The 24,464-nt window shown below is 42.3% G+C and overlaps 1 protein-coding gene across 2 annotated transcripts in view; it reads left to right on the top strand.

The window, feature by feature from the left end:
* Positions 1 to 24,464, top strand: part of arsb (arylsulfatase B) — a 225,803-nt gene that overhangs the window by 1,096 nt on the left and 200,243 nt on the right. Inside the window, exons 1-4 of one of the 2 annotated variants that reach the window (XM_039758385.1) lie at positions 284 to 624; positions 13,175 to 13,361; positions 16,959 to 17,149; positions 22,011 to 22,218. In XM_039758385.1, the coding sequence (XP_039614319.1) occupies positions 349 to 624; positions 13,175 to 13,361; positions 16,959 to 17,149; positions 22,011 to 22,218 (862 nt within the window). In that variant the 5' untranslated portion in view covers positions 284 to 348. Of the gene's footprint in view, positions 1 to 283; positions 625 to 13,174; positions 13,362 to 16,958; positions 17,150 to 22,010; positions 22,219 to 24,464 lie in introns of those variants that run through there. The other variant, XM_039758386.1, reaches the window with a different exon arrangement.

Consider the following 24,464-nt stretch of genomic DNA (forward strand, 5'->3'; position numbering starts at 1 on the left):
TAAACTCGGTTCGAAATCGCAGGATTGTGTTTTCTACAGACAGGCTACATCTGGCAGAGCCTATCCTGGATAAGGAAATGTTAGTCCGTGGTAGGAGGAGTGACAGCTTTTGCAAAAGTTTGTTGAAGTGTTTTATTTATTAGCGAAAAGTTCTACAGCTGCTGCTAAAGGTGGATAGAAGTCACGTGATGGACATCTGCAGCATAGCTCAGTCGCTGGGCTGCAAGTGATGAGCGAGCGAGTTCAACTTTGAGGCGCATGCGCTGGTTAGAGTGGCGCGTGCGCGGTGGTTAGTTGCTCGGGAAGCGCTCTCTTGCGTTTGATTTGTTCTGAGAGCGCGGAAGCGCAATGAAGGGACTCAAAGATGGACAAATTGGTCAGTTAGCGATACTGATAAGTGCCTGTCTTTTGCCAGTGGCAACGAAAGAAGCTGACACCCGTCCGCCTCATGTGCTCTTCATCTTGGCGGACGATTATGGCTGGAATGACGTGGGTTTTCACGGATCCGAAATCAGAACTCCGAATCTGGACAAACTTGCAGCCCAAGGCGTCCGCCTGGAGAATTACTACGTGCAGCCCCTGTGCACACCGTCCAGAAATCAGCTGATGACGGGCCGATATCAGGTGAGGGTGCAGCTTTTTAGGAGCTCGCCCAATGGGTGACAAGGTGAAACTTTGAAACAAGTTCGGTTTGTGGTCACTAAGAGGTGCAAAGTCGGGGGCAGCCCAGCCACACACTTTAACCATCGATGCCATGCCGGTGATACTGCTGCTAGGATTGTTTGTGCTGGAGTGCGTGAGACGTTCTTGAATGGAAAGCAGAAGTTTCAGGCGGGCATTTATTGCACACATTTTTGCAAGTGTCAGTTAAAGGTGACACCTTGTGATTTTGCGTCACTTTCTGTCATTACGCGGAAGTCACAATCTTTTACTTAAAGCCGTGAAAAGATCTGTTATACTTCTGGAAAATATGAATGGAGACCACCTGCCTTTAGCTACTTGAACCGGTGAATCGCAAAGCGCGTTTTACTCATTGGCATCATCAATGCCACTGAGGGCCCCACGTGATCTTAAAAGGCCAAACTCCGTTAAACAGTTCATGACTTAAAGTGTCAGGAGACTTGTCCAAATCTGAAAAGCAACTGTCCTGTGTAACATCAGAGTTTAAACCGCCAAGGGTGAAGGTTCAGTGCTCACCTTTTAATGAACTTCTTAAAGTGCCTACCAGGAGCTTAGCCAGGAATAGATACTGTATTAGAATGGGCATCTGTAAAAATGGGCGTTCTAGTTTTTAGTAGATTATATAATGACACGTTTGCTGTGCTGTATTTGATCCATTTGAAGTGTTAATACCATTTTGGAAGAGAAACATCCCGCCTTTCCCATTATCATAGTTGTAGGAAATGATTGCAGATTAGATAGATAGATAGATACTTTAAGCCCAAGGGGAAATTCACATACTCCAGCAGCAGCAATATTTAAAGAAACAATATTAAATTAAAGAGTAATCTCCTTTATGCTGCCTCCCCAGCACACCACCGCGTAGAAGAGGGCCTCGCCACAACCGTCTGATAGAACATCTGCAGCATCTTATTGCAGATGTTGAAGGACACTAACCTTCTAAGGAAGTATAGTCGGCTCTGTCCTCTCTTGCACAGAGCATCAGTATTGGCAGTCCAGTCCAGTTTATCATCCAGCTGCACTCCCAGGTACTTATAGGTCTGTACCCTCTGCTCACAGTCACCTCTGATGATCACGGGGTCCGGGAGATGCCTGGTCCTCCTAAAATCCACCACCAGCTCCTTGGTCTTGCACTTGTTCAGGTGTAAGTGGTTTGAGTCGCACCATTTAATAAAGTCCTTGATTAGCTTCCTATACTCCTCCTCCTTTCCACTCCTTATGCAGCCAACGTGCCAGGACTCTGAGTTGTATTGGAAGTCCGATGTATTTTGGCTGAACAGGACCGAAGAAAGTCCAGTCCCCTGCGGCGCTCCTGTGTTGCTGACCACAATGTCAGACCTGCAGTTCCCAAGACGCACATACTGAGGTCCGTCTGTAAGATAGTTCACAATCCATGCCACCAGGTGTGAGTCTATTCCCATCTCAGTCAGCTTGTCCCTAAGGAGCAGAGGTTGGATGGTGTTGAAGGTGCTAGACAAGTGCAGAAACATAATTCTTACAGCACCACTGCCTCTGTCCAAGTTGGAGAGGGATCGGTGTAGCATATAGATGGTGGCATCCTCCACTCCCACCTTCTCCTGGTATGCAAACTGCAGTGGGTCGAGGGCGTGGTGGACCTGTGGCCTCAGGTGCTGAAGCAGCAGCTGCTCCATGGTCTTCATCACATGTGACGTCAGAACGACAGGCCAGAAGTCGTTCAGCTCACTAGTTCGGATCATTTTACCGACTTGGACCTTTGAGTCTCGTTCAGCAAAATGAACAAATCTTTTTTCGAGTCATTTCGTTCATTTTAGCAAAATATAATTAAAATGTTACCTGTTACCTCCCTAACACATCTACTGCTTACACAAATGTTGATCACACTACAAACAAAACACAACTATAATGCTATAAGAAACAGAAAATATTAATTCATTGTTTACCTGGGTCTTTAGTCTATGATTCGCTCACCTCGCATCTTATCTGACAAGTCTTCGGGTTCGAGTCGTTCGTTCATCACGTGACAGCCCCATAAGCTTAACCTATGCAGTCTGAGCCGGAAAGAGAATCGATTAGTTCATTCCTCGAGTCTTTCGAGTCGTTCGTTCTTTTGTCACATGACCACTTACCGGCTCAGTACCTCAGTCAAATACTAACGTAAAATTCCATTTGTTGTATGTTGGATCATATTTAGAAATTATCATAGAATTATCAAAAATATCTAAAACTTATTTTCTTATAAATATAAAAGGTCTGTCAATTTCTGTGACTATGATTTTCTTACTGTTTCTTGAGGATCTGTGGTGTGTTATTTTATAAATAAATAATCCTGTTACAAATAAATTATTGATTAATTTGTCCTTTCATTGTCTTTGTCTATCAGTAAACAAACACTAGGCTATATAATAAAATAATCCAAGCCTACAATTACAAAGTACTTATAGTTAATAATCGTACACTATTCTATAGCAGTGTTCATTTTTACTCCAATTTTGAGTTTCCTGGTATAATAATTGTTTTTCCTATGCAGACTTAACATATTGATCTAATATTTGTATAAAAAGATTGGTCAAAAAGGACATAATGACAAAGTAAAAGCAAATAACATTTTGAATTTGAATGAATAAGGTTTGTTTAAAATATTAAGGTTATGATAACTTAAACTTCAAGTTGTAACCCAAAATGAAATAAAAACTGGAGAGTTAAAGTCATTTACTTAAAAATATAATGGGCTAGGGTCAGAGATCAAATCAAGTATCAGACGTACTTGTTTTGTTTTTGTTTTTTTACAGTGGATTCTAATCCTTATAAAATACAATACCTTGTTGTATGATTTATGAAACATTTGAGTCACTTACTATATGTTTAGGCCATAATAAATTACCTTCAATGTTTACAAGCTGTTTTCTTTAACTGAAAGTCACATGTACTTACCAATGATACTTAATAACTTGTAACTAAATAACTTTTATACTTGATTACTTCACTGTGCAGTTATTTACTAAATCAGATTGTCTTTGTAAAGTATACTTTTGAAACACTGACACTTTAGACACTGTGTACACACTCTTGAATTGTTTTTATTGTTTATTTTTGTGGGAGAAAAGCTTTATAGCAAAGAGGATAATAACTTCACAAATGAATTAAAACAATTTACATAAAAATAATTACAAATTAAAAGATACTAAAGCCACAGAGCCTAATAACCTTAACAAATTAACTTAAAAATCACAATATATATATATAAAAAAAATTGCACAACAAGCTAGGTGTTTAAAAAAATAATAAAATAACCTTTAAAATAAATAACACTTTTGTGCCAGAAAGGCTTTATAGCAAAGAGGATAACTATTCCCAAATGAATTAAAAACAACTTAAATAAAAATAGGCCTAAATGAAAAAAAATAAAATAAAGCCACGGGGCCTAATAACCTTAACAAATTAACTCACAATATTAAAAAATATATAAACTGAACTACAAGCTAGGTTTTTTTAAAATAAATACAAATAAATAAGCTTTTAAATAAATAACACACTGTGGCTATATTTTTAGGACTTTAAGGCATGTTTGCGTTCAAAAAAACAAGCACCCGGACCTTGGATGGGCTGTTTCGTCTGTCTGAGATAATCTGCCCAGTTTTCGAAAAAATTCTTTCAGATGGCACAGATGTGGCCACAATGCAAAGTCTTGCCTTCATGACCTCAGAAAGGGTTTTGTATACAGCAGAACATCTCCTCCACCAGGCCAGAGGGTCTGATGTGCGGGGTAAGAGTGGCTCTGCAAGGTAGGCCCACATCTCCATCATAGCATCTGTCTTAGACGTGGTGGCAGAAGGCCTCAAGCTTGCTACCCTTTCATCAGAGCCCTCCCAGAACATGGCCCCTGTACTGGCAGTCGCACTAGGGTCTGAAGCATTCTCCTCCTCCTCACTCTGAGCTGGGTTAATAGCTTCTGCAGCTGCTGTAACCCTCTTTACTGTGTCTTCTGCTGCCTGGTGATTGACAAAGGCTTGCTTTTTGAACCTTGGGTCGAGGCAAGTAGCATCAGCAAGCTTCTTAATGTGTTCCACTTTGCCAAACCTCCTAGTCATTTCTGACATCAGGGAATCCACTAGCTTTTTAACAGGGCCAAAGCTGGAGGGATTTCTTTGATATCGGACAACAATCTTCTGAAGACCTCTTGTCATCAAAATGACTTTGGAGGCAGTCACAAACCTATGAAGAGTAAACATTGTTTATACATTAATTATAACAAAATCAAAATCAGTACTGCAGATACACTCACCTAAAGGATTATTAGGAACACCATACTAATACGGTGTTTGACCCCCTTTCGCCTTCAGACCTGCCTTAATTCTACGTGGCATTGATTCAACAAGGTGCTGAAAGCATTCTTTAGAAATGTTGGCCCATATTGATAGGATAGCATCTTGCAGTTGATGGTCTTGACCAGGACCACACCCCTAAATGCATTGAAGCAACTGCCATGTGATTGGTTGATTAGATAATTGCATTAATGAGAAATTGAACAGGTGTTCCTAATAATCCTTTAGGTGAGTGTGCTTCTCTGTTAAAAATAAGGTTACAGAAGAACATACATCATAAGAGACAGAGTTTAAAATGTGGTTTTAAAATGAATAATAATAAAATACGTATATTGGATTACTTACTTTTCTGCACTCACTTCAGTGGTGACCTCCTCAAATGGCTTAATAATGTCCAAAATTTCTCTGGACATTTCCCACTCGTCTGGCGACAAGTTTGGCAGAGATGCATTAGTTAGTGCCAGAGTGGAGATGATTGGATCTTTGATTTCCGTAAATCTTTTCAACATGTAATATGTTGAATTCCACCTTGTGGCCACATCCTGTTTTAACCGCAACGGCTCTTGACCCATTTGTTTTTGTGTGTCCTTGAGTTTGTCTGAAGCAACTGTACTTCTATGGAAGTATTCAACTATTGTCTTGACCTTCTGCAATATTGCTTGGACCTCCTGCAATGCAGCTCTGACAATCAGGTTCAGCATATGGGCGAAACAAGGTATGTGGTCCCAGTGGAGATGGTCTTTCAGGGCTGAAACAATGTTGCTGGCATTGTCTGTGACACAAGCTACAATTTTGTCACCCACACCCTATTCATTTGTAACCCTTGTCAGCTCCCTTGCCAGGTGAGCAGCAGTGTGTCTGTCAGTCAAAGCAAAGCAGTCCAGGAGATAGGAGGTCATCTGAAAGTCCTCTATGAAATGACATGTCACAGTCATGTAACTTGTTGTAGTCAAAGAGGTCCATCAGTCTATTGTGAGAAAAACAGCAGAGGCAATCTTGATTTTGTCTATTATATGAACTCTTAACTTTTCATATAGCCTAGGCATTCCAGTTTTTGATAGTGTTTTTCTGCTAGGTAGACTGTATGACGGGTCCAGAAGATGTGAATACTCCTTGAAGCCCTTATCTTCCACTATAGAAAATGGCTGGAAAACGCAAGCAATCATTCTCACCAGAGCCTGATCAAGTTTTCTTTGTCTTAATGGATCCATTGGTCTTGTTACAAAACTGCTCATTGAAGTTTGCTGTTGTGGCCTCCTTGGCCTAACTGCTCCTTGCATGGTGGTGGGTTCTGCTGGTGTACTGGATACTGTAGATGTGGTCAGCGTGCCAGCCAAAGCCGTCGAAGGTCCAGCAGAAGAAGTCCTGGTGGTAAAAACAGCTCCACTTGCTGCAGGGCTATCATCTTCAGTCCCTGTTCTAACTTGTGCTAACAGCACAGTTGGATGTGAGGATTTAAGGTGCCTCCTCAAATTAGAGCTGCTTCCTCCTTTAGTTGAAAAAACATTTTTTGCATATGTTGCATTTTGCTTCAGTGGCTGAAGTTTCCACAAAATGAGTCCAAACATCACTCCTTTTTCTAGTGCTCATTCTCCTGAGGTGTTAAAATCTGTCTTAGACTCTTCTCTGCTCCTCACCTGGTGCAAAACAAGGGGGGTGGGTGTGGAATGGTCACTGTTCCCTCGGTGACAGTCTTGAGTGACAGTTCAGTCCTTCGGCTGAACCATTGGGTAAACCTTTGTGTGACCCTAGCCCATTATATTTTTAAGTAAACGACTTTAACTCTCCAGTTTTTATTTCATTTTGGGTTACAACTTGAAGTTTAAGTTATCATAACCTTAATATTTTAAACAAACCTTATTCATTCAAATTCAAAATGTTATTTGCTTTTACTTTGTCATTATGTCCTTTTTGACCAATCTTTTTATACAAATATTAGATCAATATGTTAAGTCTGCATAGGAAAAACAATTATTACACCAGCAAACTCAAAATTGGAGTAAAAATGAACACTGCTATAGAATAGTGTACGATTATTAACTATAAGTACTTTGTAATTGTAGGCTTGGATTATTTTATTATATAGCCTAGTGTTTGTTTACTGATGGACAAAGACAATGAAAGGACAAATTAATCAATAATTTATTTGTAACAGGATTATTTATTTATAAAATAACACACCACAGATCCTCAAGAAACAGTAACAAAATCATAGTGACAGAAATTGACAGACCTTTTATATTTATAAGAAAATACGTTTTAGATATTTTTGATAATTCTGATAATTTCTAAATATGATTCAACATACAACAAATGGAATTTTACGTTAGTATTTGACTGAGGTACTGAGCCAGTAAGTGGTCACGTGACAAAAGAACGAACGACTCGAAAGACTCGAGGAATGAACTAATCAATTCTCTTTCCGGCTCAGACTGCCTTGGTTAGCTAATTGGGCTGTCACGTGATGAATGAACGACTCAAACCAGAAAACTTGTCAGATAAGAGGTGAGGTGAGCGAATCATAGACTAAAGACCCAGGTAAACAATGAATTAATATTTTCTGTTTCTTATAGCATTATAGTTTTGTCTTGTTTGTAGTGTGATCAACATTTGTGTAAGCAGTAGATGTGTTAGGGAGGTAACAGGTAAAATTTTAATTATATTTTGCTAAAATGAATGAAATGACTCGAAAAAAGATTTGTTCATTTTGCTGAACGAGACTCAAAGGTCCAAGTTGGTAAAATGATCCGAATTTCCCATCACTACTTGCATCACCCCAGTCCCAAAGGTATCACGTCCTAGTGAGCTGAACGACTTCTGGCCTGTCGTTCTGACCTCACATGTGATGAAGACCATGGAGCGGCTGCTGCTTCACCACCTGAGGCCACAAGTCCTGCCGCACCCTCGACTCTCTGCAGTTCACATACCAGGAGAAGGTGGGAGCGGAGGATGCCATCATCTATATGCTACACCGATCCCTCTCCAACTTGGACAGAGGCAGTGGTGCTGTAAGAATTATGTTTCTGGACTTGTCTAGCGCCTTCAACACCATCCAACCTCTGCTCCTTAGGGACAAGCTGACAGAGATGGAAATAGACTCACACCTGGTGGCATGGATTGTGAACTATCTTACAGACGGACCTCAGTATGTGCGTCTTGGGAACTGCAGGTCTGACATTGTGGTCAGCAACACAGGAGCGCCGCAGGGGACTGGACTTTCTTCAGTCCTGTTCAGCCAACATACATCGGACTTCCAATACAACTCGGAGTCCTGCCACATGGGCTGCATCAGGAGTGGAAAGGACGTATAACGCTGCTCGCGTTGTGAAGGGGGGCAGTGCTGTCACGCTACCTGTCGATCATTTTAAAGCCTGTACAGCCGCTGTCCTTTTTGCCACTTCTTGTCTCTGCTGCTTGCGTTGTGAAGGGTTGGGTGGCTGAATGTATGCAAGGAGAAGTGGTCAGATCATCTGCTGCAAGCTGCGTGTTTTGCTTGTCGCTCGTCATTGTTTTAAGAGCTGGGAGCAAGTTAAAGCGTCTCTCGCGGGACTTCATATTGTCTTCTTAGAAAATCAGATTTTTTTTATAATATAGATATATAGATTATATAATATCATATCATACCGGGATATTAGGTTATATAGTAAAAACTGTTGAATGTGAATTGAGGAAGGTTCTGCTTAGACTATTCAATGAATTGGTGAGACCACGTCTGGAGTGTTCTGTGCAGTTCTGGTCACCACACTACATGAAAGACATAGCAGCACGTGACGCTGCACAGAGGAGAGCAATCAGGTGTATCCCAGGATACTTAAGAACATCTCGTACTCTGAGAACTCAGAGAATTAAACCTGTTTAGTCTCGAGAAGAGGTGAACGCGTGGGCACCTAATTGAGATATTTAAAATTCTCGAAGGCTTTGATAAATCTGATCCAGCAGAATTCTTTCAACATAATCATGTACTCAAGGATGCCAGTGGAAATTTAAGGGAAGGGCATTTAGGACTGAAGCCTGGAAGCACTTCTTTACCCCGAGTTGTGGGACTCTGGAACAAACTACCGAGATGTGGAGTTCATACAGAAACCTTGATGACTTTTGAAAAGAGAGTAAGATATTGAAATATTGGCTAAACAAGTGAGTCTGATGGCCTAAATTGTCTGCTCTTCTGTGTCAGATTTTGCATGTTCTTATGTCTGTTTGTGGCAGTTATAGTACAAACATTGTTTTTTGTTTAAAACTTTTGAAGTTTGCGTGTTGGGGTGTTATTAAACCAACCCAGGTGTGTGATGTAAAGCCTGTGTTTCTACCATTTCCTCTTTTATTTTTAACACCTAATACCCCAATGTGAATCGTAGGGCATATAAGAACATGAGGGCAACCGTTAAGAAGGATGGTAGGGAGGCTATAAGGCAGTTAGAGAGCAGTATAGCAGATAAGGCGAATAACAACCCAAAGAGATTCTTTCAATATTTTCATAGCAAAAGATCAGTCAAGGAGGAGGTGAAGTGCATCAGGAATAGTAAAGGGGAATTAAAAATGCAGACAGTGAAATAGTGGATGTTCTAAACTTGCATTTTTATGAAGCATTCACACATGATGAAGTGGATAGCCTTCTTAGTGGGAAAAGGGACTGCTAAGGAGGTACGGAGTGATTTGAAAATTGTAGAGGGAGAAGTGCTGCTCAAATTAAATAGGCTGAAGTCAAGCAAATCACCAGGACCAGATAATATTTACCCTCGGGTTCTTAAGGAAATTAATAAGAACAGACTAGGGGGCTCTGCCCCCTGCTCACTTCGCTCGCCAACTCCTGGGTTTGGTTATCCTGATATACAATTTAGAAAGATTGTTATATTCATTTCATTCATTTTCTTTCATTTTTTATTTCTTGATATTTGCCAGTAATAAAGCTGTAGTGAATGAGTTATCCCTCCCTCCCTCCCCCGGGGCTGCTAGTGCCGTGCTGTGTGATCTGCATGTCGCGCTGAGCTTCGATCATTTAAATGCCTGTACAGCAGCTGCTGCTGCTTGCGATGTGCTGTGTGATATGCTTGTCTTTCTGTGTGTCGTTCATTTAAAAGCCTGTACAGCAGCTGCTCCTGCCGTGCTGTGTGATCTGCATGTCGCAATGCACTACGATTATTTAAAAGCCTGTACAGCAGCTGTCCTTTAAGCTGGGCAGAGTGGTGGCTCTGAGGCTAAGGATCTGTGCTGGTATCCTGAAGGTTGCTGGTTCGAATCCCTGTCACTGCCAAAAGAGATCCTACACTGCTGGGCCCTTGAGCAAGGCCCTTAACCTGCAACTGTACAATGGCTGACCCTGCGCTCTGACCTCAAGGGGTATGCAAAGACTAACACATTCCTAATACTGTACAAGAAGTTGTATAAGGCGAAATAAAGAAAAACAAAACAAAAAAAAACAGCTACCGCTTGTGCTATTCTGCATGGTTAAATGTGTTTCTTACAGGACGTATAACGCTGCTCACATTGTCAAGGCAGTTGCTGAACGCACGCTAAAGAGTTGCGGTCGGATCAGCTACTGTCTTGCTGCTGCTGCTACCGAGCTGCGTGTTCTGCTTGTTGCGCTGCACGTCGATCATTTAAAAGCCTGTACAGCAGCTGTCCTTTTGCCACTTCGCGTCTCTTCCGCTCGCCTTGTGAATGGGTTGCTGAACGGCTAAGGAGATGCGGTCGGATCATCTGCTGCCGAGCTGCGTGTTCTGCTTGTTGCACTGCGCGTCGATCATTTCAAAGCCTGTACAGCTGCTGTCCTTTTGTCTTAAGGCCTTTTGTCTCAAAGTGACGTTCAGATCACGTCTCATCTCCCTTTTAAGATTTTTTTTTTTTTATAATAGAGAGATATAGACCCTTGACACATGTTTTTAGGAAGTCGCTGCACACTGGGGAAATTCTGAAAAACTGAAAAATAGCAAATATTATCCTGTTATATAAAAAGGATATTTAGGCATGCTGAATTTAGAACAAATACCTGCAAAATAATGAACAATGCTAGGGTGACCAGTTATTAACAATAACTTCTAGTCTCATATGTTGCAGTTCATAGTGTGGTGCATATTTTATGTCTATTGTTCTTAGTAAGTTCACCACATAGGACATTTTCAACATGATGATGTGACAATATGCAAACTGGTGGTGGTCCAAACTATCTGAAATATTGCATTTAAGTTGCTCCAGGATCAGCCTGTCCAGCAGTACAGCCTGTACAGCAGTGAGTGGCAGTAGCTTGTGGCCATTGAAAAAGTCCACTTCTGTTTTCCTGCGGTATGAAGGAGGACCCATTAAACCCCACTGTGACGATGTGGGTTCTGGCTCCACACTCCCTTTGATGTTTGGGAACCCTTGAACCCAACACCGTCGATAATGTTGCCGAGTGAGCTAGTCAATGGAGGCAAATTACTGAGCAAGGGGAAGGTAGAAAGTGCAAAAGTGCTTTTATTTAAAACTGTCCATCAAAACAAAAACAGTCAAAACAGTGTTCCATAAATAGTGCAGTTAAGTTCTTCATTAAATAAATAATCCATAAAAAAAACGCGTGGAGGTTAAAAATCAATAAATAGAAAAAAAACACATCCTTAAAAATCGGAGGTTAAAATCTTCTCTTGGAAGCAGTTTTAAAACCAACAACAAACAAATCCGGTGTTCTTTTGTTAGCGTCTCACCTGCTAATCCCGATTGGGCATCGCAGCAGGCAAGACGCTCTCTGCAGCTGCCCTCCTGAAACACACGCACGAGACTGGAGACCTCCCGATCCCTGGCTTCGGTATGGCACTCATCCCAGTCCCGAGAACTTGGTTTCCCACAACGCCAGGTCGCCACGCTGGGGATTCCCACCACCAAGTCTCCCGACTTCCGCTGCCTTCCATGGCCTTTCCGCGCCAGTCGCCTTCCCTGGTCACTCCCGCTACCTGATCGCTCAGCGGGAGCGACATCAACACCAACACGAGGGTGTCGGCCTAACACCCAGCTTCCATGCAGCTGTCCACGAGCGCTCGATCGCGCGCTCACCACACTCACGCACCGTCCTGCTTCCTCTCCTGCTCCCGTAACCTCCGTCCTCTCCTTTCCTTCTTTCTCTCTCCATTTCTTTTTCCCTCCGAACGTTTCTTTCTTCCCGAACGTTTCTTTTCTTCCTAAAACCGACTCGCGCTTCTTTTAAAAACGTGAGGGGCCATCACAGCTGCAGCATTAGCCACGGGAGCAATCACGAATGTGGGCAGTTCCTCACCTGTGCACACGTGAGAAACGCCCACATCGACGACTGCCCGCTGCTCGCTACAACAACGCCCCCCCTCACGAAGCCGCCTCGGGTGCGGTGATTATTTATTTTAAATTCAATGGCCTTTTCTCCACGAGCTGTGGACCCATAACACCACATTCCACCCCCCATAAAACTCCAGTTGCATGGGAAGGCTCCACACCACTGCCAACCCAATGCAACTGGAGCTCAGGTCCACAGCTCGGCCACTCTACACTGCACTAAAACCAATAAAAGCACTAAACCGAAACCCCACTAAAACAAACCAACCCAAGCCCCCTTCATAAAACAGGACATTAAAAGAATAAGAACTTTAAAAGACAAATAAAAACGACAGCAATAAATAAATGTACTTAAAAAGCTCAGTCTCTTAAAAATGTCCTCCTCCGGCTTGGGTACGTGGGTTCTTTCAAAGTCAGTTACCAATCCCACTTGCTGCTCTGTCTCCTCTTCTGGCCTCCACTGCTAGCTCATCCCACCGCTGCCTGTAACCTCCGTCCTCTCTTTCCTTTCCTTTCTCCGATCGTTTCCTCCTTTTCTCTCTTCCCGAACGTTTCTTTTCTTCCTAAAACCGACTCGCGCTTCTTTTAAAAACGTGAGGGGCCATCACAGCTGCAGCATTAGCCACGGGAGCAATCACGAATGTGGGCAGTTCCTCACCTGTGCACACGGTGAGAAACGCCACATCGACGACGCCCCGCTGCTCGCTCGCAACAACGCCCCCCCTCACGAAGCCGCCTCGGGTGCGGTGATTATTTATTTTAAATTCAATGGCCTTTTCTCCACGAGCTGTGGACCCATAACACCACACCCACTTACAGGAAAACAATTTTTGCAATAACTTTATCTGAGTAGAAAATGAATGGTTGCTCTCCTGTAGCCTGATGGCTGGTTATCCTTGTGTCTTCACTTATAGATCCATACAGGCATGCAGCACCAGATCATTTGGCCTTGTCAGCCTTACTGTGTTCCTTTGGATGAGAAACTGTTGCCTGAGCTGCTCCGAGACGCTGGGTACTCCACACACATGGTGGGCAAGTGGCACTTGGGCATGTACCAGAAGGACTGCCTTCCAACGCACCGTGGATTTGATACCTACTTTGGTAAGCTTGACACATAAGAAACATATTCTCTTACAGCTTTTATGACCTGTTCAGGTTGCAAAATGAATATTTCATATTGTTTCCATCATCTCAGCTTCTCTACAATCCATATCTTTTGTGATCTTTGTTCTTACAGGTTGTAACAGTTCATACATCAGCAACACCGCCTTGTCTTTAAACACTACATCCCAAATGTTGCCAGCGGTCTTTAGTTGTTCATGACAAACTGATGGTCCATTATTGCCTGTCATATGTACAGAGTACAGTGAAACTCTTACTCACATGTTGCAACATACATTACATACATACATACATACAACATATTGCCAATCTCAGACACCATTTGTATTACCTTACCTTTAAATTTCTATTGTCCTTGTCTCAAAATGTCTGTCTTCATGCCATGAGTCTATTTATCTATTGTTTGGATAGTTCCTTCACGATGTAACGTTGCCAGGACAGGGTTAGAGTCATACACACGTTCATCTTGTCCTATCTCAGTTGGCAGAGGCAGTCCATCTTTCTGCACTATGTTGGGCAGGGCTGCACAAGTCACTACAATGCGACTTACCATTGAAAGGCTTGCCAGTGTGCCACCTGACAAATTCAAATGCTGAGATCTACCCTTTAATGAACCAATGATTCGTTCTATCACTGACCATGTGCGGGAGTGCCTTTCATTACATCTCCTCTGTTGCGGTGTTTGTGGGTGGGTGAGTGGTGTGGGGAGCCAGGGTATGAGGGGGGTACCCAATATCACCTAAAAGTACGATTATACAAATTGTGCTGTGTTCTGTAGGACATAACTGGCAATGGCAAAGATAACTCTTCTAGAGGATATCGCCAATGGCAGGATACTTTACTGAGATCGTGATGATGACTAGGCTTATAGACTTCTTAGAGCTGTCCTCTTGGAGTTGTGTACTGAATTGGAGCCTACAGTACAGAGAGAGGTCTTCCTGTCCCGTTAGGTTTTAACACATTCATGGTATTTGGCGCTGGGTTCTAACCACATGAACTGGCTCTCACAGTTATCGCTTAGCCACGAAATGCCATCTGTTTGGGATGGCATAATTAAGATCCTATCCAGATACATCCAGTTTCCTTACAATAAGGGTGAGCAAGCTGACATCAAAAGGCAATCTGCAGTGATTGCTGATTTTCTAAATGTTATTAGCGCAATGGATTGCCCACATGCTGCATTTTCATTCACTTAATATGCAACAAATATGTGATGCTCAAATGTGTCTAACTAATGTTGTTGCGAGATGGCCCAGCTGAACCCATGATTCCTTTATTTTATCAAATAGTACAGTTGTGGCCAACTGTTTTGAGAATGACACAAGTATTGGTTTTCGCAAAGTTTGCTGCTTCAGTGTTTTTAGATCTTTTTGTCAGATGTTTCTATGGTACACTGAAGTAGAATTACAAACATTTCATAAGTGTCAAAGGCTTTTATTGACAATTTACAGTACATTAAGTTTATGCAAAGAGTCAATATTTGCAGTGTTGGCTTTTCTTTGTCAAGACCTCTGCAATTCACACTGGCATGCTGTTAATCATCTTCTGGGCCAAATCCTGACTGATGGCAGCCCATTCTGGTATAATCAATGCTTGGAGTTTGTCAGAATTTGTGGGTTATTGTTTGTCCACCCACCACGTGAGGATTGATCTCAAGTTCTCAATGGGATTATGGTCTAGGGAGTTTCTTGACCATGGACCCCAAATTTTAATGTTTTGTTCCCCAAGGCATTTAGTTAGGCACGATGCTCCATCATCCTGGAAAAGGTATTGTTCGTCACCAAACTGTTCTTGAATGGTTGAGAGAAGTTTCTCCCCAAAGATGTTTTGGTCTCATTCTTTATTCATTGATGTGTTCTTAGGCTCAATTGTGCGTGAGCCTACTGCCCTGGCTGAGGAGCAACCCCACACATGAATGGTTTCAGGATGCTTTACTACTCACAACTGCGTACTGCCATTCCTGAGCAAGCGCGGCACTGGTGGTGCCCCCCAAAACCTGCAGCTGAATCAACTTTAGGAGATGTTTCTGGTGATTGCTGGATTTTCTTGGGCGTCCTGAAGCCTTCTTCACAACAGCAGTGGAAATGTTTTTTTTGGGATTAAGTTAATTTTCATGGCAAAGAGGGACTTTGCAAATAATTACAATTCATCTGATCACTCTTCATAACATTGTGTAGTATATGCAAATTACCATCTTATAAACTGAGGCAGTAAACTTTGTGAAAATTAATATTTGTGTCATTCTCAAAACCTTTGGCCACGACTGTCATGTCAGAAGCAGAGTTCAGGGTCATACTCTTTGTGATGATTGGCTTTTTGTTAATGCTGCCATTGCCAGTCTTTATTAATGATAATTCATACTTAAATACTAAAGAAAAGTTTTGGTTTTCTATTCACAAACTTAGATAAAATCTCATGTGGTATTGGCTTAAGTATTGTTGAGCTCATGACATCACACAATGCAACCTCAGCAATGGACAAGGCATTCTAACAACAGAATCACAAAATGGCAGCACCCATGAAAACGAGAAAGAAATTCTTCTTCTTCTTCTTTCTGCTGCTCCTGTTAGGGGTTGCCACAGCGGATCATCTTCTTCCATATCTTTCTGTTCTCGGCATCTTGCTCTGTTACACCCATCACTTGCTTGTTCTCTCTCACCACATCCATAAACCTTCTCTTAGACCTTCCTCTTTTCCTCTTACCTGGTAGCTCTATCCTTAACATCCTTCTCTCAATATACCCCTCATCTCTCCACTGCACATATCTAAACCAATGTAATCTCGCCTCTCTGACTTTGTCATCCAATCGTCCAACTTGAGCTGACCCTCTAATGTCCTCATTTCTAATCCTGCCCATCCTCATCACACCCAATACAAATCTTAACATCTTTAACTCTGCCACCTCCAGCTCTGTCTCCTGCTTTCTGGTCAGTGCCACCATCTCCAACCCATATAACATAGCTGGTCTCACTACCATCCTGTAGACCTTCCCTTTCATTCTTGCTGATACCTGCCTGGAAGGAATACATGATGACAAAATAGAAGTATAACTCTTAAAATGTAACAGTGAATGTGAAACCAAAAGTTTCTGGTGCCACGGTGACGCAGTGGTAGCACTGCTGCCTTGTAGTAAAGACACCAGGGTTCATGTCCTGGGACCCCCCGAGTGGAGTTTGCATGTGCTCCCTGTGTCTGTGAGGGTTTCTTCCCATAGTGCAAAGACATGCAGGTGAGGTGAATTGGAGATACTAACTTGACTGTAGTGTTTGGTGTGTGTGCGTGTGCCCCCTGCGATGGATTGACGATGGACTGTCCAGGGTTTGTTCCTACCTTGAGCCTATGCTAGCTGGGATAGGCTCCAGCAGCCCCCAGATGACGCTGTTCAGGACTAAGCGGGTTAGAAAATGACTGACTTATTGACTAAAATCTGCAAAGTCCACAACCTGAGAAAGAATATAAAATCTCAAAGAAAAATGTTTTCATTCCAAGCAAAAAAGAACAAACTTACTGAAGGACATGACACGGTGGCGCTTTTCAATTAAATTAATCCAGTTATTTTTTCTTTTTTTTTTTGAGGTTATTTGACTGGAAGTGAAAATTACTTCACTCATGAGCGCTGTATGCTTATAACTCCTTTAAACGTTACCCGATGTGCTCTGGACCTGCGTGATGGTGAGGAGGTGGCTGAAGAATACAATGGCACTTACTCCACAGAGCTGTTTGTTCAAAGAGCCTTGAAAATTATAGCCAACCACAATCCGCAAAAAGTAAGGCTGCATTTAAGAATGAATTTTATATCAGATTTGAAAAATGTTAATTGTTTTAAAGATATGACTTTAACTTAGATTATTCAGTGCTGGTAAGTAAAAGAACTTTTCAATTGAATTTGGATGTGGCCACCACAAATCTGAATGAGTGCTTGGCAGGAGAATAACTGTGTCACTTTAGAAACCTTATAGTGGTTGAAACAGGGCACACATGGCCGAGTGGCACTCTGATCAACTAAACCAGGTCAGTTTGGGGAGCATGCACTGGTACAGAGCGTTACTGCACCCCCCCTATGACAAAACAGCACAGGATCCTGGTTGGCAACCCCCAAGGCAGACCTGCGGTTCAGTGCCACCCTCCAGAAATGACCCTCTATCTGTCGCAGCCAGGTGTTACCTGGGTGTCCCCTTGGCCTGGTCCAGGTTCTCAGGTCCTCAACAATGAGGATCTTATGAGCCGGATCACCCTCGGGGAAACGCGCCACATGGCCGTAGTGTCGTAACTGACACTCTCTCACAATACAGGTAATATGCCTCATTCAGGACTCCATGAGCAACCGCTCATTTGACAAAAAGTCAAACCAGCTGTACCCAAGGATTCTCCAGAGAGACACAGTACCGAAGGAGTCTAAGTCACTGGATAGCGTCCATGTCTCACAGCCATATGGCAAAATAGGAAGCACCGCTTGAACCTTCATCCTTCTGCAGATATATCGGGAGCGCCACACACCCCTTTCTAGCCAACCTGTGACCCCCCCATGCTCTCCCAATCCATCTACTGACTTCATAGGAAGAGTCACCAGAGACATGAATGTCACTGCTGAGGTAAGTAAACCTCTCACTGAGGTCGACACTCTCCCCTCAGACAGACACACTGCTGATGGCTGTGCCCAAAAGGTCATTAAAGGCCTGGATCTTGGATTTTATCAGGAAACTCACAAGCCCAGAAACTCGGACTCTCCTCACTTAGTCTCTTAAGCGCTCCTCTCAGAACCTCCTTTGACTCCATGAATATCACAGCGTCGTTGGTAAAGTGAAGATTGGTGAATCTTTCTTCACCAACTGATGCCCCACAGCTGCAGGACCCTGCAACCCTGCCCAGCACCCAGTCATTGATCAGAGTAGGAGCAAAACCACACCCCTGATGAACCCCAGAATCAACTGGAGAAAACACAGAGGTTCTGCTGCCACTCTGCACAGCATTCACAGTACCAGTGTGTAGGCTGGCCATGATATCTAGCAACCTCAGGGGGGATCCATGAGTACTTCTCAGTTGTCCAACTTCTTGACTGCTGCTACATCTTGCATAAAGCCACTATAAAGTCAAAAAGATTTTAAAAAGAATTTAAGAAAGACATCATAATTACCAGAGAGAAGAAAACTCAGCCCTACAGACTGCCACTCCATTTCCAAGCATCACACGATGCTTAAGGAAACAAAAACTGCAACAACTAAAGATAATGGCACCTGATATGAAGCTTGCTGTGTGACCGTAATTTGAATCTTTAAAGTTATATTTTTCATATGTAATATTTATATGTAAGTATAAGTATAAGGCATTCTGAAGCATAGCCCTTTCAGGGAAACCAATCAAAGATGGATCACCGTGTCTGTGAATGTGTGGATGACTTGTGTGCAGAACGGCTTCTAGTCCCTGGTAAGGTATCGAAGTTGGGCTAGCCAGCCTCGGCCCTAGTTGAGGGATTTGGCGAACTAGTTTGGTTGCGCGTGTCACAAGTGTTCCGCTTATGTTGCTTTGTTTGCTGACTGTTTGGCCCTTATCATGGCTCCTAAATGAAAGTCAGAGTCATCAGATGGTAGTGCTTCGAAGAAGAGGAAAGCCATCAAAACGGAAGTGAAATTAGACATTGTAACGTGATCAGAAGGAATAAAGGTAAGGATTTTTTTTACACTCGTTTTTTGTCATTTTTTCTGTTACTACAGTACAGTGTACAGTACAGTATACTGTATTTCCTTTTTCTGTGACTTAGTTGTGTTTTTATGTTCTAGATTATGATTTTGTAAATGTGTTAGGATAGGTAAGTGACTTAGGCTAGGGTGTGTTTCGACTTCAGGTTACATCACTGTTGTAGGAACGGAACTGTGTCGTAACCCGAGGACCCCCTTTATTAACGTGTCCACCAATATAAAAAGAACCTTAGATGTTAAAGTAACTGTGGTGAACACTTTCACCACAAAACACCATCTCATTGGGGTTGAGCAGTTGAGAGACGGGCAATGCCATGGGCAAATTCCTAGGCAGAGACAAATTTGTTACAAGTACTCTGGAAATGGATCAGTGCCAAGTATTCACACAAACTGTATAAAGGTGAGGTGCACTTCTTTAAATCTATAAGGACCCAATAAGCAGACTATGTGGGGTGATAAGATCAGAGATTTGCATTTCACCCCATGCCTTCCTGGTGGTACTCTAACTATAAAATCAACACTGAATAGTATGTGTTCTCCTTTGCTTTTATAGAGTTTTGGGTCTGGCATTATCCTGAAAGATGTGTTCTAAAATATGCAGTGCCCTCCATAATTTTTGGGACAAAGGCACATTTTTCCTTGACCTGCCCCTCTGCTCCACTGGTTAAAATTATAAACAATTCAGACGTGAGTAAGGTGCATATTATAGACTTTCATTGAAGGGTACTTGCATAAGTGTACAATTGTACAATTTACAACACTTTTTTACAACCCCCAATTCAGGGCATCATAATGTTCAGGACACAGCAATGGCTGGTCTATTAAAGCTGTTGTCATATGTAGTACTTGGTCACGTGTCCCTTGCATGCAATGACTATTTGAAGGCTGCGATTCATAGACATTTCCTTGTTCTGCGGATCTTCTCTGGTGATGCTCTGGCCATCTTCAGCTCCTGCTTGTTTCAGCGGCTTGTGCCTTTAAGGTTTCTCTTCAGCATATGGAAGGCATGCACAATTGGATTTAAATCAGGTGACTGGATTAGCCATTCAAGAGTTTTCCATTTAGTTTTCAAAAACTCCTGTGTTGTCTCAGCAGCATGTTTGATATCATTATCTTGTTGTAGGATGGAGTGCCATCCAGTGAGTTTGGAGGCCCTTACTGGAACTTGAGCAGATCAGATGTTTCTTTACACCTCAGAATTTATTTTGCCAGCTCCATCAGCAGTTCCATCATCAATGAAGAGAAGTGTGCCATAACCTGTGGCAGCCATACATGCCCAAGCCATAACACCCCCACCACCGTGTTTAACAGATGAGGTGGTCTGCTCTGGGCAGTTCATTTTCGTCTCCACACTTTGCTCTTGCCATCACTCTGATGAGGTTCATCTTTGTCTCCTTTGTCCACAAGACCTTTTTCCAGAATTCTGCAGGCTCTTTTAAGTCCTTTTTAACAAGCTGTAACCTGGCCATCATGCTTTTATGGCTAACTTGTGATTTGCATCTTGCATTGTGGCCTGTGTGTTTCTCTTCATGAAGCCTTCTGCAGACAGTCGCCTCCAACACACACATCTGCCTTGTGAAGATCTGTCGGGCAGGCATTGGGGGCTTTTTCTTTAACAGTGAGGATTCTTCTGTCATCAGCAGTGGAGGTCATCCTTGGCCTACCAGTCCCTTTGCGATTACTGAGCTCACCAGTGCCTGCTTTCTTCTTAATGATATTCCAGTCAGTTGATTTTCGTCATCCTAACATTTTACTGATGTCTCTAATGGTTTTGCATCTTGTTTTTCAGCCTTATAATGGCTTCTTTGACTTTCATTGGCACAGCTCTTGTCCTCATATTGAACAATTGCAACTACAGACTCCAAAGGGTACAAGCAGGCCGAGGTATCTTATGGAGCAATGAAACCCACCTGAGTTATCACAAACACCTGCGTCACTAGTCATCCCAAACGTTATGGTGCCCTGAAATGGGGGGCCATTGTAAAAAGTGTTGTCATTTCCACATGGTGGGACCGAAATGTACGCAAATCCCATCAAATGAAATTGTGCAACGTGCAGTTTAATGACGTCTGAACTGTTTGATTTGTGATTTCAAACTGTGGAGCGGTGGGGGAAATCCAAGAAAGAAAGGGTCTTTGTCCCAAACATTATGGAGGGCACTGTAAACTTGTTTGCTCGACTTAAGCAACTTAAAATAAACAAAATAATTAACACCAGAGGGTTTTTGGGAGCGTATTTAGTAGTTCACATGACAGAAAGTCCTTAATGCACAGGCATTGTGAATAAGTGAGTGAGTGTAGATCAATAGCTGCTAGACCCTTGAACAGATAACAGTAGATTTTAACAGACTACAGTGTGACCGGTGAGGGTTACATTTTATGTAATCTTCTTGCGCTGAAGATCACAGGTAATAGAATTTTAAATTTTTTTAAACTATTTTTTACGTGAAGAGTTGTAAGTTGCAATGGGCCTGTAGGATCTTTTCTCTGTGTGGTGTTCACGTGGATATTAATAATAATGCAGCTAAGTCTTTTCCTATGTGTGCTTGCAAAAGAGTATGTTTCTAGTTTTGGAAAATTATTCTACTTTAACAAGTCACTATTTCGTGCATATATTGTAACATTACCCACAATTCTTAGGCCCACCTAATCCAGTTCCCTGATGGCATTAGTAGCCAGGCAGATACCAGCCCTGAAGTGAACGCCAGCGCATGTCATACACACACGATTTAAAGAATCTTAAAAAAAAAACAACACCCCATTGATGATGTGAGACCAGAGGAGAAACTGCAGACCCCTCACAGATCAGAAGACATGGAGCCCAGGGTGCTGGACCTGAGAAGCAGCAGCTGCATATCACCTTTCAATGTCTGAGCTCATCTTGGTTCAGTTTCTTATGGCTGGTTGATGTGACTTCTTTATTTCTTTCCTAGCCGCTCTTCCTATACGTTGCATTCCAAGCTGTTCACAGCCCCCTGCAAGTGCCTGAGCGATATCTGGAGCAGTACACATTCATCAAGGATGGACACAGGCGCCATTTTGCGGGCATGGTGTCTGCTATGGATGAAGCGGTGGGCAACATCACTGAGGCTCTGCACATAAACAAGCTCTGGGAGAATACGGTGCTGATTTTTTCTACAGGTACTTCACTTTCTGGTTTTTATCTCCTCTATAGCAGGGGTGCCCAACTCCATTCCTGGAGGGCTGCAGTGGCTGCAGGTTTTCAGTCAAGCCGTTTTCTTAAATTAGTGACCAGTTTTTGCTGCTCATTAACTTCATTTAATTGATTTGCTATTTAGGATTTGCAACGTCCACAGTGGCTGCAGGTTTTTGTTCCAACCCAATTACTTCATGAAAAGTCATTAATAGTTGATGAATTCTGCTTCATTTTAGTTGTCTCGCTTGTTAAGATTTTGAACCCTTAATTACTTCTTTTAGTCTTAAAAAGCTGCATTCACTGTTTTAATGGCTCCTTATTAGCAATAAGATGCAAATGACAAAAGGAACCAACAGTCCTCTGTTTGGCTTGTTTCCGAGTACACCTGTGTGTATTCATCATGCACAGTTTGGTTTAATAAAACACTCAAAAGGAAACTGAAGAGATTCAAGTGACAAAAGCAATTTTCAGGCTTCAAATCATTTAGATATCATTACAAAGGAAAATATATTAAAAAAAAAACTTTTTGAAAACCACGCTTCCATCCATTATCCAACCCGCTATATCCCAACTACAGGGTCATGGGAGCCAATCCCAGCCAACACAGGGCGCAAGGCAGGAAACAAACCCTGGGCAGGGCACACACACACACACACACACACACCAAGCACACACTTGTGACAATTTAGGATCGCCAATGCACCTAACCTGCATGTATTTGGACTGTGGGAGGAAACCCATGCAGACACAGGGAGAACATCCAAACAGGAAGGACCCGGGAAGCAAACCCGAGTCTCCTAATTGCGAGGCAGCAGAGCTACTCACTGTGCCACCATCTATCCATTATCCAGCCCACTATATCCTAACCACAGGGTCACAGGGTCTGCTGGAGCCCATCCCAGCCAACACAGGGTGCAAGACAGGAAACAAACCCCAGGCAGGGCGCCAGCCCACCGCAGGGCACACACCCACACACCAAGAACAATTTAGGACCACCAATCCACCTAACCTGCATGTCTTTGGACAGTGGGAGGAAACCGGAGCACCAGGAAGAAACCCACGCAGACACGGGTAGAACATGCAAACTCCATTCAGGGAGGACCCGGAAAGCGAACCCGGGTCTCCTAACTGCGAGGCAGCAGTGCTACCACTGCGCCACCATGCCACCCGAAAACCACGCTTATATTAAGTTAAAAAGTGTACTAAAAAGTAAAAAATAAGTCTCTCATACATCCCTCATAAAATAAAAGGTGGGCACTTTTGCTGAGATTTTAAGAAGTGTTTTTTGAATATTGATTTATGAAAAGCACCCTTATTTTTTACTTTTTAGTACACTTTTTAACTTAATATAAGTGTGGTTTTTAAAAAGTATTTCATATATACAGTATATATTATTTTCAACTTCTTAGTCTTGGGTTTGTTTTAGTATGATTTTGTAATCAATAGTTGAACACTTCCTTTAATATTTCTATCCATTACCAGCACCATCTATTGGTGAAATCTTGAACTATTCTTCATATGAAAATTTCATTTCTTAATTAACATGGATTAATTGATCAATTAGTGAAACTGATTATTGACATCGGAAGTGAGTAAGTGTGCAGAATTTCAAGTCATTTGGACAATAGGCAGTGGGCTAAATATCGATTACAAGATTTGTACCAGACAACAAACAGGTGAAGTTAAAAGAAGCGTGTTAATAATAAAACAACAATCTACGATTTACGAATGACTTGACGTTGTCGAGATGAACACTAATAAGTGATGATATTAAATAAGACCTGTCATTAGGAAGTACTGTTTTCTAATTAAGCAGCTCGGTTGGAACAAAAACCTGCAGCCACCGCAGCCCTCCAGGACCGACGTTCATCCCACCTTGCTTTATAGATTTAAGTTCAGTCATTCAGTTTCTAAAACTGCTTTGTTTGTTTTAGGGTTGTGGGGACCATTGTCTGTTCAAGTAGTATCATGAAAATGAAAAAATAGAGTAATATAGTGGCATAAAAAATCTAAAATAATATATGTGGAATGTAATAATTTATCGATTTTTTTAAACCACTACTGAGGACTGATCATTGCTTTTTAGAAGTGTTCTGTGCATTCATTATTACTTACTGTGTTTTAATGGTGCTCCTTAAGGATTTTGGCGAATTGATTTCTAATGAAGTAGGAGGTGAAGCCTTCTGCTGCCACCATGCACTGCGTATTATCCAACAGAAGTAAAGCAGTT

This window comes from Polypterus senegalus, chromosome 7, assembly GCF_016835505.1.
Source record: "Polypterus senegalus isolate Bchr_013 chromosome 7, ASM1683550v1, whole genome shotgun sequence".
NCBI classification, from domain to species: Eukaryota; Metazoa; Chordata; class Cladistia; order Polypteriformes; family Polypteridae; genus Polypterus; species Polypterus senegalus.